The 17,761-nt window shown below is 49.6% G+C and overlaps 1 protein-coding gene across 2 annotated transcripts in view; it reads left to right on the forward strand.

The window, feature by feature from the left end:
* LOC141087866 (putative calcium-activated potassium channel subunit beta) overlaps window positions 1-17,761 on the forward strand; it is a 917,788-nt gene that overhangs the window by 401,073 nt on the left and 498,954 nt on the right. The window contains exon 2 of one of the 2 annotated variants that reach the window (XM_073573696.1): window positions 1,872-2,085. In XM_073573696.1, the coding sequence (XP_073429797.1) occupies window positions 1,952-2,085 (134 nt within the window). In that variant the 5' untranslated portion in view covers window positions 1,872-1,951. Of the gene's footprint in view, window positions 1-1,845; window positions 2,086-17,761 lie in introns of both variants that reach the window. The other variant, XM_073573695.1, reaches the window with a different exon arrangement.

Raw genomic sequence — 17,761 nt, forward strand, 5'->3', positions numbered from 1 at the left:
GCAAGAGGATTTATTAGGATGTCGCTGTCACCAGCAGGGGCAGGATTCGTCTTTGTTCAGAAGAAGAATGGAGAATTACGGCCTTGCATCGATTACAGGGGTCTTAACGCCATCACCATTAAGAATAAGTACCCTCTGCCCCTGATATCAAAACTGTTTGATAGGTTGCGGGGAGCGAGAGCGTTTTCCAAGCTCGATCTGCGGGGGGCTTACAACCTGATACTTATACGTGAGGGAGACGAGTGGAAGACGGCTTTTAATACCAGGGATAGCCATTATGAGTATCTGATCATGACCTTTGGCCTCTGTAATGCCCCGGTGGTCTTCCAAGACTTTGTAAACGACATCTTCCGAGAAATGCTTTCCTCTTTGGTGGTGGTCTATCTGGATGATATCCTCATCTTCTCTCTAGATATGGAGTCCCACTGGAGAGACGTTTGCAAGGTCTTCGACTTGTTTACGGGCGAACTCCCTCTACGCCAAGTTGGAGAAGTGCTTGTTTGAGCAGGAATCCTTGCCCTTCCTGGGCTATCTCATCTCGGCCAAGGGTTTGGCTATGGATCCTGCCAAACTGAAAGCAGTAATGGACTGACAGGAACCCCACTCCCTCAAGGCGATGCAGCGCTTTTTGGGGTTCATAAACTACTACCGTCAGTTCATTCCTCACTTCTCCACCTTGGTAGCTCCCTTGGTTGCCCTCACTTCACCCTATATTTCCTTTCCGGTGAGAAGAATGTCAGGCCGATGCGCTCTCTCACTCTGTGGTATCAGCAGAGAAGGAGGAGCCTCGGTTAATTGTACCATCTGAGAGCCTGAGGACAGTGGCTCCAGTCGCCCTTGAGTCTGTACCCCCCTGAGCAAGACTTTTGTCCCTGTCCCTTTGCATCCGGAGGTCCTCTCTTCTGCTCACACGTCCAGGGCGGGTGGACACTTTGGTACTAAGTGAACAGTTGAGCTTTTGGCGAGGACGTACTGTTGGCCGCATATGGCTCGTGACGTCAGAGACTATATTGAGGCGTGCGTCTCCTGCACCAAGAATAAGTCTTCCTGGCAACGACCCGCAGGGTTACTTTACCCCTTACTGATGGCAGACAGGCCCTGGGAGATGGTTGGCATGGACTTTGTGGTGGGTCTACCCAAGTCCAGTGGCAGCACAGTTATTTGGGTCATCGCTGACCATTTTTCTAAAATGGTGCATTTGGTGCCTTTCTCTCGGCTACCTTCCGCACGGTTTGTGAATTTCCACAAAAATTTAAAATAACCAATAAATTTCGTTCAACTTCACAATTGTGTCCCACTTGTTGATTCTTCACCAAAAATTTACATTTGGTATCTTTATGTTTGAAGCATGATATGTGGGAAAAGGTTGAAAAGTTCCTGGTGGCCGAATACTTTTGCAAGGCACTATAAATTTTCTTATAAAGCATTAACAATATAAGTTCTGTATACCAGCAAAACATAAGCAAAGCAAAACAAATGAATTCCAAATAATAATCTAGAATGTGCGAATGCAGACACAATACACAAGAAAACCATCAGTGAATGTATGATGGTCAAGAAAGAAAATAATGTGTCATAGCTTTACATAGGAGGCTTCCTAAAATTTCTTGACAGTTTTACCAAACGATAAAGCATGATGCAGATTTTTTTCTGCCTTCCAAAAGGAGCCTATCATAATTAATGGCTTATGTTTTTTGGCGTTTTTATCCATCATGGGAGTTCCATTTTTGTGTTTCTAAAATATTACAGACCCAAAAATAAGAACTCCAAATGGTAATTTCATGCCCATTCTTATATCATAGATTTATTCATATGGCATCTATGTTTTATGTTTCCTCTCAACAGTAATCAATACATTCTGAATTCTACAGCTACAAGAAGAAGGATCACATTTTGTCCTTGGACAACTAAAAAAGTACGGAAATTGAAGGAAGAGATAAATGATTGAAGAATGGGAAAGAAACTATTCATGGCCCAAAAGAGAGGGGAAACACGTGCAGTTTGTTTGGGTATCGGAATGATTATTTGTTCCGTCATGATGTTTTTTCTACTGGGAGTGACTGTGCTGCCTAAATATATAAAAAGGTATGTATCTTGAATTTATTTATCTTTTTTATCATTAAGGAAGCAATACTTATTTCTTAATATGATAGTCACACTGTGTAGAATTTAAATAATTTTCAGCTATACATTTTTCAATGAATTAAATGAACTAATTTACTGGTGAACAAAAATGGATGCTATAACAAAGTATTTCAGCTCTGCTACATCTGGGTATATGAAGGAGAGATTGTTAGGTGTCAGGTTCTGCCACTGCACAGCAGGAATCCAGAGCCTTGCACTCGGCAGTCTCCCATTCTCCTTTGGCCGCAGAGGAGACTGCTCAGCAGACTCGTTGTTCTCAGCGCTCTGCTCAGACCAGCACTGTCAGCTTGCTGGCTGCTGTCACCTCTGGTCCACATATAGCACCGCAGGCTGGCCAGCAGCGAGTCTTTCCAGGGGCTAAGTCCTCCTTTTGGTCCCCTAAGCATGCCCGTGGAGTGATCACTCATTGGAGATCGAAGGTCATATGCTCAGGTCCTTCTCCAGCTCAGATTGGTCCATCCGAAAGGCCAGGAAGGTCCATGAAGCACGCGGCTATAAAAGGTTTGCATGGCCGCTCAGCCATGCGCTAGTATAGACTGCATTATCAGACTATGAGGAGTGAGTGTTGTATGCATGTATGTATGTCTCTGGTGAATGACTCATTAAGAAACCCCTACCCTTGGTATGCATGTGTTGTCCAGCCTAGCCTGTTAAGCACCCAGGCTTAGGTCTAGGTAGGACAGCGTCTGAGACAGGCATCAGTCTCCACCAGTGACTCGGCACACCTCAGTGCACGTGCTCTACACTCCATAGTCAGTGTCTATACCGGCATCCGCAGTTGCAATGCCGCGCGCTCAGAAGGTCTAGAGGGACTCTGACCCCGTGTCGTTGGGGCAGAGTTCTGTGACTGCTTTCTGTGCGCTCTTTGGCCGGGCTCTGTGAGCTAAACAGGCTCCGGCATTTATGTTCAGCGGTAGTTCACTTCTGTTCACACTGGGTGACGTTTTACCCATGTGTGACCTTTCCACACCGCTTTATACTCCTGACATTACCTAGCAGCAATGTACCACCTCTGCACGGTGGACCCCGGGCTGCGAACGCACCTACTATTATTTTATAATTTGGTGTGTTCCGCCAGCCCTAACATTATGCTTGCGCCAGGGTCTGTCTAGTAATGGCGGATAAACAGCAAATACTGCAGCACATTCGGCAGCTGGGGGGCAGGTTGGCGGCTCTTGAGCAATCAACCTCAGCTGCGAATGTTACTGCGGCCGCTGCTAAGGCAGTCGCGGAGGCTGTCTCCCGTGTTCCCACTTCCATCCCTGCACCGATGTTATCCCACCTCCCGCTGCCCGAAGTTCTCGGGTGATAGTGCCTTCTGTAGGGGATTCGTGAGCCAGTGTGCTATTTAGTTAGAGCTGCTGGCCGTGCGATTCCTCTCTGAGCGGGCTAAGGTCGGATTCATCATTTCCCTTCTGGCTGGCAGGGCTCTGGAGTGGGCCACCCCACTGTGGGAGCGTGGTGACTCCGCAGTTCAGGGAGCCTCTCAGTTCCTAGGCTCTCTGAAGCAGGGCTTTCTGGGACCACGGGTTACACACGATACCGCGCTCCAGCTGTTGGCTCTGACACAGGGTTCATCCCCGGTCAACCAGTAAGCCATTCGTTTTTGGACACTGGCTTCGGAGTTGGAGTGGTCAGATAAGACCCTAATACCAATCTTTTGGAGGGGTTTGGCTGACCACGTTAAGGACGCTCTGGCCACTCGGGAGGTTCCCGGCACTCTGGAGGAGTTTATTACCATCTCCACCCGTATTAATCTCCACTTCTTAGAGCGAGGGTTGGAGTGCTCCCAGTCCAAAAAGTGGTTTAGGTTGGCTCCAACTTTCTCTAAACCTCTGGAGCTACCTGAGTCGTCGGTGGTTATGGAGGTGCCTCGCACGGGCTCTAAGTTCCGCCCAGCTCGAACCTTCATAGCTCACGCCCACTGCCAACAGACTAGTTACCTTACCAATCGGTGCCCACAGAGCTCGGAGATACGCCCGCGTCTAGTGGAAACAGCAGGAGGATTACGAGACACCACACCAGTTTCCTCTAAGCTAATCTTCAAGGGGATGCTGGAGTTCAGCTCCTCTACTCTGGCGGAGACTCTGGAGCAGAGGGTAATTTTATGTCCTCAGCCTTCGCGCTCCAGCATGCAATCCCCTTGGTTATGCTATCTGAGCTGCTCACCATCAGAGTGGTGAATGGTTCGACATTACCCTCGCAGATTACCCATCAGACTGCTCCATTAAGACTCTCACTGTTTCAGTCCCATCACGAGACAGTGTCCCTCCTTATTATGCCCGAGGGCGAGGGTATCGATCAGGTTCTCCTGGGAGTTCCCTGGTTGTGTTGCCACTCTCCCCATATTGAGTGGTCCTCGGGGAAAATTCTTAGTTGGAGTAAGTCCTGTGAGGGTAGATGACTGAGCAAATGCGTTCAGGTTGCTTCTACTGTGCTCCCTAAACACTATCAGCAGTACACAGATGTGTTTTCCAAGAGAGAGGCAGAGACTCTCCTGCCACACCGCCCTTACGACCGTCCTATAGACCTCTTGCCTGGTGCAGAGCCTCCCCGGGGTCGTATGTATCCCCTATCTCTCCCGGAGATGAAGGCCATGTCACAATACATCAAGGAGAATCTGACCAGGGGATTTATTACGAAGTCGGTGTCACCAGCAGGCGGGATTCTTCTTTGTGCAGAAGAAGAGCGGTGAATTGCAGCCGTGCATCGATTACAGGGGTCTTAATGCCATCGCTGTTAAGAATAAGTACCCTCTGCCCCTGATATCGGAGCTGTTCGATAAGTTGCGGGGAGCAAGAGTATGTACCAAACTCGATCTGCGGGGAGCCTACAACCTGATACGCATACATGAGGGAGACAGCTTTTAATACCAGGGATGGCCATTATGAGTATCTGGTCATGCCCTTTGGCCTATGTAACGCCCCAGCCGTCTTTCAAGACTTCGCAAATGATATCTTTCAAGATATGCTTTCCTCTTCAGTGGTGATCTATCTGGATGATATTCTCATCTTTTCTCCAGATTTGGAGTCCCACCGGAGAGAGGTTTGCAAAGTCTTCAATCACCTACAGGCAAACACCCTATATGCCAAGTAGGAGAAGTGCGTGTTTGAGCCTTTCCTGGGCTATATCATCTCAGCCCAAGGGTTGGCCATGCATCCTGCCAAACTGCAGGCGGTAATGGATTGGCAGGAGCCTCACTCCCTTAAAAGCGGTGGAGCGCTTTATGGGGTTTATTAACTATCACTGCCAATTCATCCTGCACTTCTCAACTTTGGTAGCTCCCTTGGTTGCCCTCACCAAGAAGGGAGCGAATCCTAAAGTGTGGTCTGAGGAGGTGTCTAAGGCCTTCCACTTCATCAAGTCTCACTTGTTTGATGTCGGGTTTCTGCCGCTGCACAGCAGGAATCCCGAGCCTTGCATTTGGCGGTCTCCCATTCTCCTTCGGCCGCAGAGCAGCCTGCTCAGCCGACTCGTCGTTCCCAGCGCTCTGCTCAGACCAGCACTGTGGGCTTGCTTGCAGCTGCCACCTCTGGTCCACCTTTAGCAACGCAGGTTTGCCAGCAGCGAGTCTCTCCAGGGACTAAGTCCTCCTTGCGGGCCACTGAGCATGCCCGTGGTGTGATCTCTCATTGGAGATCGAAGGTCACGTGCTCAGGTCCTTCTCCAGCTAGGAGTGGTCCATCCAAAAGGCCAGGAAGGTCCCGGAAGCACGCAGCTATAAAAGGTTTGAATGGCCGCTCGGCCATGTGCTAGTATAGACTGCATTAGCTGACTATGAGGAGTGTTGTATGCATGTATGTATGTCTCTGGTGAATGACTCATTAAGAAACCCCTACCCTTGGTATGCATGTGTTGTACAGCCTAGCCTGTTAAGCGCCCAGGCTTAGGTGTAGGTAAGTCAGAGTCAGTGACAGGCATTGGTCTCCACCAGTGGCACGTGTTCTACACACTGAAGTCAGCGTCTATACCGGCGTCCGCAGTTGCGATACCGCACGCTCAGAAGGTCTAGAGGGACTCTGACCCCATGTCCTTGGGACAGGGTTCTGTGACCGCTTTCTGTGCGCTCCTTGGCCGGGCTCTGTGAGTTAAACAGGCTCTGGTGTTTATGTTCAGCGGTAGTGTGGCTCTGTGAGTTAACAGAGTCGCTGCTGTTCACACTGGGTGACGATGACCCTCCCACGCTGCTTTCCACTTCCGTCTTTACTTAGCAGCAGTGTACCACCTCTGCACGGTGGACCCCGGGCTGCGAACACACCTACTATTATTTTATAATTTGGTGCATTCCGCCAGCCCTAACATCACTTCTCTAGTGCGCCCATTTTACATCGCCCCAATGTGGATAAGTCGTTTATTTTAGAGGTGGATGCCTCATCCGTCGGTGCTGGAACAGTTCTGTTTCAGAAGGATGCTCAAGGTCAGAAGCATCCTTGCTTCTTCTTTCCAAGACCTTTTCATGGGCAGAGTGGAACTATTCCATTGGGAACAGGGAGTTGCTAGCCATGCAATTGGCCTTTTCTGAATGGAGACACCTCCTTGAAGGGGCTCGCTACCCTTTCCAAGTTTACACTGACCACAAAAATTTGGTCTATCTCCAAACCGCCCAACTGTTAAATTCTCGCCAAGCTCGATGGTCTCTATTCTTCTCCCGGTTCCACTTCACCCTACCTTTCCTTTCCAGTGAGAGGAATGTCCAAGCCGACGCGCTCTTCCGCTCCGTGGTATCAGTGGAGGAGGAAGAGGAGGAGCCTCAGTTAATCGTACCATCGGAGAGTCTGAGGACAGTGGCTCCGGTCGCCCTTGAGTCTGTACCCCCTGGAAAGACTTTTGTCCCTGCCCGTTTGCATCCGGAGGTCCTCTCTTGGGCTCACGCGTCCAGGGTGGGTGGACACTTTGGTACTAAGCGGATAGTTGAGGTCCTGGCAAGGACGTATTGGTAGCCGCATAAGGCTGGAGACGTCAAAGACTACATACAGGCTTGCGTCTCCTGCGCCAAGGATAAGCCTTCCCAGCAACGTCCTGCTGGGTTACTCTACCCCTTACCGGTGGCGGCAGGCCCCGGGAGATGGTTGGCATGGACTTTGTGGTGGGTCTACCCAAGTCCAGTGGCAGCACAGTTATTTGGGTTGTCACCGACCATTTTTCTAAAATGGTGCCCTTGGTGCCTCTCTCTCGCCTACCTTCCACACGGGGTTTAGCAGTGCTGCTTATCAAACACGTTTTCAGCTTACACGGCATGCCTGACAAGATTGTCTGTGACCGGAGTCCCCAGTTTGTGTCTCGCTTCTGGAGAGAGCTCTGTCGCTTGCTCAGTATTGAACTGAATCTCTCCTCGGCCTATCATCCCGAGACGAACGGGTTGGTAGAGAGTGCCAACCAGACCCTTGTCACATATCTCTGACATTTTGTCTCGGCCAGGCAGGATGACTGGGCATCTTTGTTGCTGTGGGCAGAGTTTGCCTTGAACAACACCCTGGCCGATTCCACTGGCCAGACGTCATTCCTCCTTAACTACAGCCAGCATCCTCGTGTCCCTATGCCCATGCCCATGTCATCCATCGACTCTAGGGTGGCAGACTGGGAGGTGGAGGCACATGATATTTGGGACCGCACCCAGGATGCCTTTCAGGCCTCTAAGGAGTATATGAGGTCCTCAGCGGATGCTGATCGGCGTCCTGCTCCAACTTTCTCCCCTAGCGGCTTAGTGTGGCTCTCCGCCTCTGTAACATCAGGCTGTGAGTCGAGTCCACTAAGTTTGCTCCTCGCTACATTGGCCCTTTTATAGTCCTTGAGGGGATCAGCTCTGTGGTCTATCGTCTGGCTCTTCCACCACACTTGGCTATCTCAGACGCCTTCCACGTGTCCCTCCTTAAACCGGTTCACATGTCCCGGTTCTCCGAGTCATCTGCCAGGACATCGGACCTGTCTTCGGACTAGTTTGACGTCAATGCCATTATGGGATGCAGGATGGTGCATGGTAAAAAGTTTTATTTAGTGGACTGGAAGGGTCATGGCCCAGAGGCTCAGACCTGGGAGCCAGTGGAGAACATCCACGCTCCGCTCCTCAATGCAGCATTAGAGCATAGCGAGGCTCAGAGGGGAGGAGGTGCTAGGAGGGTGGTAATGTTAGGCATCAGGTTCCTGCCACCACACAGCAGGAATCCAGAGCCTTGCACTCAGCGGTCTCCCAATGTTAGACGTGGGGTTCCTGCCACTGCACAGCAGGAATCCAGAGCCTTGCACCCATCAGTCTCCCATTCTTCTTCAACCGCAGTGGAGACTGCTCAGCAGACTCGTCGGTCCAGGCACTCTGCCCAGACTAGCAGTGTAGGATCGGTTGCTGCTGCCACCTCTGGTTCAGGTTTGACAATGCAGCCTGGCCAGCAGCAAAAGACTCCAGAGCCTAAGTCCCTCCGTCGCTCCACTGAGCATGCTCATGGGACGATTCCCCATTCGGGATCGGGAGTCACATGCTCAGGTCATTCTCCAGTTCTGATTGGTCCATCAAGGGGATCTGGAAGGTTCCAGAGGGTCTCGGCTATAAAAGACTCGCATGGCCGCTCGGCCATGCGCTAGTATAGACTTTTGTTATTATGTGTGTGAGTGAAGATGGATGCATGAGACTGGTGACTGACTTATTATGATTCCCCTCCCTTGGATATTACGAATGTGGTTAGGGAATTAGTCATCAGAGTCTGCGCCAGCAGTGGCTTAGTCTATGTGCCACTGAGCATCCCACCCTCCACACGAGCGTTAGCGTCACAGTGCCATTCAGCACAAGGCACCTGTGCACCGCACTAACACCCGCGATCCTTTTAGCGGCGCCGGGCGCAAGTTTAGTGCTTTCCCCCGCTCTGGAGGTTAGTGGCATCCGCTGAGGCAGTGCAGTGCACACCTGGTGCAATTCACATTCAGCATTGCTATTCCTGACTCCGCAGTTGCGGTGTCGAGCACTCGTGGGTCTAGAAGGACTCTTCCCAGCATCTCAGGGGCCGAGTCCTGTGACCATACACTAGTGCTCCTATAGCCGAGCTCTGTGAGCCCAAACAGGCTCCGGCGTTTATGTTCAGCGGTAGTGTGGCTCTGTGAAGCAACAGAGTCTGCCCCTGTACACACTGGGTGACGACAATCCGCGTGTGTTTCTCTAGTATACTGCCATATAGCATCCGCCATTACTGAGCAGCAGTTTACCACCCCTGCATGGTGGACACCGGGCGGCGAACGCACCTTATTACCATCTTTATTATTTGGTGCGTTCTGCTAGCCCTAACACCCATTCTCCTTCAGCCGCAGTGGAGCCTGCTCAGCAGACTCGTCGGTCCCGGCACTCTGCCCAGACCAATAGTGTGGCATCAGTTGCTGCTGCCACCTCTGGTGCAGGTATGTCAATACAGCCTGGCCAGCAGCAAAAGACTCTAGAATCTAAGTCCTTCCGTCGCTCCACTGAGCAAGCTCATGGGATGATCCCCCATTGGGGATCAAGAGTCACATGCTCAGGTCCTTCTCTGGTTCTGATTGGTCTATCATGGGGATCTGGAAGGTTCCGGAAGGTCTCAGCTATAAAAGACTCGCATGGCCGCTCGGCCCTGCGCTAGTATACATTAGACTCTAGTTGCTATATGTGTGGATGATGACGTATGCATGTACCTAGTGAATGACTTATTAAGATTCCCCTCCCTTGGATATTATGCATGTGGTTAGGGTATCAGTATTAGAGTCAGCGCCAGTCAGTGGCTAAGCTATTGGCCACGTGCACATCAGTCCACAGCACTAGCGTCCGATGGTGTCACCTACTACAGGGTACTATCGTACCGCGGCAGTCACAGTCACTCTGTGACAGTCAGCCTCAGTTAGCGGTGTTCGCGGTTGCGTTTCCGCATGCTCAGTAGGTCTAGAAGGACGCCGGCCCGTGTCCTTGGCTCCGAGTCCTGTGACCATATACTGAGCGTTTATCTCCCCGAGCTCTGTGAGCTTGAACAGGCTCAGTATTTGTGTTTAGCGGTTCGGTGGCTCTGTGAAGCAACAGAGTTCACCCTGTGCACACCAGGTGACGTTTAACCCGCCTGTGTTCCACCATTATACCGCCATATTGTGCTTCCGCCATCATTAAGCAGCAGTGTACCACCTCTGCACAGTGGACCCCGGGCTGCGAAAGCACCTACTATTATTTTATAATTTGGTGCTTTCCACCAGCCCAAACAGCTTGAGTCTCACCGGATGATACTGTCGGTGTTGGGGGTTGTTTTGAAAAATGTGCCTTTAGACGGAGGTTACGATGGAATCTCTGTAGATCCATGTTTAAGTCAAAAGTATTAAACTTATGCATTGGACAGAAGGAATGACCCTTCTGTAAGAGAGGCACACTAAGACTTTTAGAAGAGATATTGATCACAAAGGGGGGGTGCACCTGTGATCGAGTTGGCATCGGGTTTCTGGAGTCCCCAGCGGCATTGCCCCCCCCAGGCGGCATTGGCCCCCCGCCTCATCTTCAGCGGGAACGGCCCTGGTTGTGTCCTAAAAAAGAACTCCTAGTTGGGGAATTTGAACTGGATCTGCTGTCGGACGAACCAGAAGAGCTTTGGGAGGTGCGCCACTTGGTGAAACGCTGAGTGTCGTGCCAATGGTATACACGATTCTGGAGGTAGTCTCCTGTGTCCCTCAAAAATATTGTTCTTTTTCTCTTCTCTAACTCCATTCTGTGAGAGCGTAGAGTTTCCTGGTTTTTCGTTTTGAACTCTTGAAACTGCCTGGGGCATGGTGTTGGTGAGTTGATTCTCGATTGTGCTTATCTGTGCATTTACTGAGTCCAAGTTCTTCTGTAGGAAGGAATGTGTGAGGGTTATCAAGTCAAAGGAGCATTTGTTATATATATATATATGCTCAAAAGTGGTGCAGTAATCCTTATCGTCCCAAAAGAACGTTGGTTGCAACGGGACCCTCAGTCCCCTAGGAATACGCTGCACTCGGAGATATTCCGCAAAGAGTAACGATGTGTAACTCCAGATTCACAACTCTCTTGGATTCACGTTCCAAATCTCTGTTTTTAATTTCCTGAGTAGGAATTTGGAAAAATTCACTGGAAACGGTAACCTTGGATAAGATTTCAGCCGTTTCTGCGGCGTTAAAGAAAAAGGTCTCACTGGACATGCTTCCGGTGCTCATGTTTGGAAAATTACAAATGGAAGTAGAGAACACAGCATTCAGGAATAACTCGGGTGTTGGTGCTCAAGTAGGGTATCCAACCAATCAACTCAGTATGAAAATAATCTTGGCACTTAATGTATGAAAAATTCAGATTCTTTTATTTCGTGCATCCAGACAGAAAAAGTTAAACGTTTTCGGTCCTACATGGGACCTTCATGAGAATAATTTCGTCTACTGAAATATACATACAAAAGGAGAGCAAAAGAAAGCATTAAATGCTGTCCGCAACATCACAAAATGCATACAAACACGAAAAAAACAGGACAAAATAAATATTCCAAGTCTGTCACTATACTTCGGAAAAGAAAGAAATGGCTATAGAAATTTTATCCTTATTTATATTTATACTTGGCTGAGTCAAGGTGGAAACTCCATCCGTGCTGTGCTTGTCATTAACGAAGAGGGAACCTATGAGTGAGTATGGATAAACCTGAAAAGACCTACTGTAAAAGGACCGATTACTCGTGGAACTATTGTGCGTCCTTGTGCAGTAAAGGATGCAGGTATACCGGTGTATCATATATGGGTAACCTAGTGTTTCCAGGATGATTAAGAGTAGAAATCATACCAGTACCTGGAAAATTATTGATCCTTTTCAATAATAGCCAAATAGTGCAAAGCAGAGTATCTATAACCAGAATAGAGGCTATAATCACACGATGCAATAACTGTGACACAATGTATATGGCAGTCAAATTGCAGCATAGTACCAGCTAGAGTTGAGCGAAACGGGTCGAAAAATTTCAAAAGTCACCGACTTTTGGCAAAGTTGGGTTTCATGAAACGAAACCCGACCCTAGGATGAGGTCGGCCACGAGGTCGGCGACTTACGCGCCAAAGTCGCGTTTCAAAAGTTTGTTTTGCGCTCTTTTTCAGCCAATCAGGATCCACGTACACTGTGGGCAACGTGATGACATAGGCAGGGGTCACCACCATCTTTCAGAAGGGCATGCAAGTGATTGGCTTGCTTTGGTGGGCGTCACAGGGGGTATAAAAGGGCATGCACGCCGACCGCCATCTTACTTCTGCCGATCTTAGCATAGGGAGAGGTTGCTGCTGATTCTGTAGGGAGAGCGTTAGGCAGGGAAGAAGAAAAAAAAACTGCTTCTGCTGCTAGCGATTTTGCCTGTACAACACACCAGTCACTGTGTGTGCAGTGCAAGGGGAGGCTATATTTTGGTGGATCAGCGGTGTTGGTTGTTAGGCTGCCTTCTAAGGCTTCCTGACAGCTGCATTGCTGTTTACCCACTGCTCTGCAAACTGCTTTTTTAAAAGCAATCCCAATTTTTTTTTTTGTCCTGCTGAGGTACTGAGCGTGCATTTTTTCACACCATACAGCGGTGCACACTCCTCACACAGTACCGTGTAACGGCTGTTATCACAGCTACAGTGAAGCTATCTGTGTGTCACTCTGTGCGAATAAGTCGAGGACATGTTCCGTTCTTACAGACCTGCACCTTCTAGTTTTGTCTAGCTTTCAAACAGTTAAATATATTTGCTGTTTGATCACATTCAAAACTATAGAGAGACAGCGTGTGTCAGTCCGTATACTTAAAAAACACGGAGAATGACAATTTTACGTACACCGGACAGCCGTGTACGTGCACGCTCCTCTCAGTACCGTGTAACGGCTGTTATCACGGCCACAGTAAAGCTATCTGTGTGTCACTCTGTGAGAATAAGTTGAGGACATGTTCCGTTCTTACAGACCTGCACCTTCTAGTTTTGTCTAGCTTTCAAACAGTTAAATATATTTGCTGTTTGATCACATTCAAAACTATAGAGAGACAGCGTGTGTCAGTCCGTATACTTAAAAAACACGGAGCTTGACAATTTTACGTACACCGGACAGCCGTGTACGTGCATGCTCCTCTCAGTACCGTGTAACGGCTGTTATCACGGCCACAGTGAAGCTATCTGTGTGTCACTGTGGAAGGATAAGTGGAGGACTTGTTCCGTTCTTACAGACCTACACTCTAGGGAGATTCCTATTCTGCCCAATTCTATATACACCTTGTAGTTTGTGATACACTAGCCAATTTCTGCCTGTGACATAGCGCTGTGATATTCAGTGGGCCTCACACAATCCAAAAGTGTCCAGTGTCCACTAGTGTGTGCAGAAATTCAAAATCTCCGTGATCCTGTAGTCACTTTTTTCACACCTGTGCCATCGAGCCTGTGACATAGCGCTCTGATATTCAGTGGGCCTCACACAATCCATAAGTGTCCAGTGTCCACAAGTGTGTGCAGAAATTCAAAATCTCCGTGATCCTGTAGTCACTTTTTTCACACCTGTGCCATCGAGCCTGTGACATAGCGCTCTGATATTCAGTGGGCCTCACACAATCCATAAGTGTCCAGTGTCCACAAGTGTGTGCAGAAATTCAAAATCTCCGTGATCCTGTAGTCACTTTTTTCACACCTGTGCCATTGAGCCTGTGACATAGCACTCTGATATTCAGTGGGCCTCACACAATCCATAAGTGTCCAGTGTCCACAAGTATGTGCAGAAATTCAAAATCTCCCCTGTCCTATAGACACCTTGTACCTTGTTTTACATTACTATATAGTTTGTTGGATTTTGTCTACATTTCTACCAAAAATGAGGAAGGCTGGTGGAAGAGGCCGTGGAATTGGGCGGGGGTTGGCAGCTGGTAATGATGGTGTTGGTGGTGGATCTGATGGTAGTGGCAAAAGCAAAATAGGACCGAATGCAGGAGGTGTTGAGCCTGCGTCATCGTCTGGCTCCACAAGGCCTCGAAGGCTTGCTTTTCTAGGAGTTGGCAAACCGCTTTTAAAGCCAGAGCTGCAGGAAAAAGTTTTGGCTTACATTGCTGACTCAGCCTCCAGCTCTATCGCCTCCTATTCTGAAGTTGTAAAAAGTAAAAGCACTGAGTCGTCATTGGAGGCTCATGTTCATGAACCACACCTTTCCTTGTGTCCTTCACCCCAACCAAGATTGAAGGATGACGCAGGCCATACTACTGATTACTCCATGGAGCTGTTTTCACATACCATGCCTGGATTATCAAGTGAAATGGTGAATTACCCAGGCCAAGATGAATCTGACATGGAGTGCACTGATGCACAGCCACTGATAGATGATTCTGCTGGTACATTCACTCAGAGCACTACATTGTCCTCGCAGTGTACAGAGCCAGATTCTCACCCTGATGAGACTCAGGTGCCCCTTCCCGCACACTATACCACCATACACGGTGACACAGAGGAAGGTGCACATGACATTGAAGAGGAGGTGATGGATGACCCAGTTGTTGACCCAGATTGGCATCCATTGGGGGAAGAGGGTGCTGCTTCCAATAGCTCAGATGAGGAGCATCCACAGCAGACATCGACATCGCAACAGCTGTTATCTGGCAGGCACGGAGCACTCCAAAGACAGGTTCCAAAAATCAAAAGAGTTGCTGGACAGCTTGTCCAGAGGGTCAAAATATCACAGCGTGCTAGGCCGCAAAATGTCTGCCAAAGTTGGAAGAGTGCAGTGTGGCACTTTTTTGAACAAAATCCTCATGATCAGGCCAAGGTTATCTGTAAGAAGTGCGCAAAGACCTTTAGCCGAGGGAAAAATCTGAAAAATTTGAATACCAGTTGCATGCTTAGACATTTAACCACCATGCACTTGCAGGCGTGGACACAACACCAAACCTCAAGTACCACATGTGCAACTGATCACAAAGAAGGTAGTCAGCAATGCTACATTGTTTCCCCCAGTGTAAGCCCACCGGTCAGCACAGCAGCAAATGTTGAGGTGTCGTTGCAAGGCCACAGCAGTCAGGGAATCCCACTGTTATATCAACGAAATACTGAATCTAGGCCATCAGAAAGAACACCAAGTCCATCACCATCATCAACCCTCTCTCAGTCCGCCCTGTCCACCGCTACTTCCACCATATGCAGCTCTCAAGTCCAGCTCACCCTCCCAGACACTATGAGTAGGTCAAGAAAGTACTCAGTCTCTCATCCGCGTACACTGGGTTTGAACGCCCACATTGCCAAACTAATTTCGTTTGAGATGATGCCCTATCGGTTGGTGGAAAGCGCAGCTTTCCGCGAACTCATGGCCTATGCAGTACCACGCTATGACCTACCCAGTCGCCACTTCTTCTCTCGCAAAGCCATCCCAGCCCACCATGTGAAAGACCGCATTGTCCATGCACTCAAGCAGTCAGTGAGTGGAAAGATGTACCTCACAACTGATGCATGGTCCAGTCGGCATGGCCAGGGCCGTTACGTGTCCACCACTGCGCACTGGGTTAATGTGATGGATGCAGGGTCCACAGGGGACAGCGGTGGTGGGACAGTGCTGCCTAGCCCACGGTATAGGAAACAGTTGGCTGTAGGCGTTCGACCCTCCTCCTCCTCCTCCAGAAGCGAAAGCTCGTCCACAGAGCGCAGTCGTACGAGCACTCAAGCTGCAGCTGCCACTGTTGCACACGAGGTGTCCCCCTATCGAGCAGCTAGTGGAAAGCGTCAGCAGGCTGTGTTGCAGATGATGTGTTTGGGCGACAGACACACCGCCGAGGTGCTGGCCGAGTACTTTCAGCGACAAACTGAGTCATGGCTGGGCAGTGTACATCTTGAGGCAGGCAAGGTAGTTAGTGATAACGGCCGTAATTTTGTGGCAGCCATAGCCCTTTCAAAACTCAGCCACATACCTTGCTTGGCTAACACCTTGAACCTGGTGGTGCAGTGCTTCCTCAAAAATTATCCGGAGTTAACAGCCCTGCTCCAGAAGGTGCGAAGACTGTGCGCGCACATCCGCCGGTCGCCTGTACACTCCATTCGTATGCAGAAGCTGCAGCGATTGCTCCACCTTCCCAACCACCGCCTCATTATCAACATTGCAACAAGGTGGAACTCCACCCGGCACATGGTTGAGCGGCTGTGCGAGCAGAGGCAGGCCATAATGCATTTGTGTGAGGATACACGGCCAAGCACTTTGAGAGCAGACATGGAGTTGACAGGTGTGCAGTGGTCGAAGCAGAAAGACCTCTGTAAAGTCCTTCAGTGTTTTGAGGAATGCACACGACTGGTAAGCGCAGACGACGCCATCCTAAGCATGAGCATCCCACTTATGCGTCTGCTCATGCAAACTTTGACGCACCTTAAGGAGCAGGCGTCTGCAGCCAATGTTGACGAGGAGGGAATCCTTGATGACATTCAGCCATTGTCTGCTCAGGGACCTCTCCTGGACGAGGTGGAGGAAGAAGAGGAGGAGGAGGATGATGATGGGGATGATTACTTAGGGGAGGAGGATGCATCTCGTGGGGCAAGTGAAGATGTTGGCGTGGCAAGGTCTGGTACAGGGTTTGTGCGTGACTGGAGGGATGTGGATTTGCCAGAAAGTGCTCCTCCAACCAGCACTCGCAGTGCATCATTGACACCGGGAACATTGGCCCACATGTCAGATTATGCCTTGCAGATCCTAAAAAGGGACCCCCGCATTGCCAAAATGATGAACGATGACGACTACTGGTTGGCCAGCATCCTGGATTCACGCTATAAAGGCAAATTACAAAACATCATGCCACAGGAGAACCTTGACCTAATATTGGCTAATAAACAAGCAACTCTGATAAATCGGTTGCTTGAGGCATTCCCAGCACACAGCAGCAGTGATGGTTCTCACACGAGCCGTACGGGCCGGGGGCAGCTTGGCAGAGGTGTTCGTGGTGCACACAGCAGAAGTGGCGTTGGAGACAGGGGTTTCATGACAATGTTGTGGACTGATTTTTCAAGTACCGCTCACACAACTGGTAATACTGCATCAATGGAAAGTGACAGGAGACAGCAGTTGTCAACTATGTTTACAAACTACTTTTCCTCCCATATCGATGTTCTCCCACACAGGTCATTCCCCTTTGACTATTGGGCCGCTAAACTGGACACCTGGCCTGAATTGGCACAATATGCCTTACAGGAGCTCGCTTGCCCAGCTGCAAGTGTGCTATCGGAAATAGTCTTCAGTGCAGCTGGATCAATCCTGACAGAAAAAAGGACCCGTCTGTCAACCCAAAATGTGGATGATCTAACCTTCATTAAAATGAACCATGCATGGGTTTCCAAGGATTTTGTCCCACCTTCCCCTGATGACACATAGGGTGACAGAAAAATGGCTTGCTTTGGTCCACCTCTTCCTGGGACTTGACCTATTTCGCCTTTTGCATCAGCTGAATGTCCAACATCAACATATGCCACTTTCTAGAACTCCCTAACTGTGCTGCCCCCCCCCATGACCGGGGTCACCACCTAGTGCACGACACCGTGCGAGTGCCATTGCCCTGGACAGGTGGGTAGGCCGACTCTTGGGCGCGGGCACTGGCACAGGGTCCCTCATAGTGCAATCAAGTGTCTCTGACGGTGGTGGTGCACACCCGCCGTCAGACACACC

This window comes from Dendrobates tinctorius, unplaced genomic scaffold, assembly GCF_039654945.1.
Source record: "Dendrobates tinctorius isolate UK_male_01 unplaced genomic scaffold, ASM3965494v1 ptg000036l, whole genome shotgun sequence".
Classification (NCBI taxonomy): Eukaryota; Metazoa; Chordata; class Amphibia; order Anura; family Dendrobatidae; genus Dendrobates; species Dendrobates tinctorius.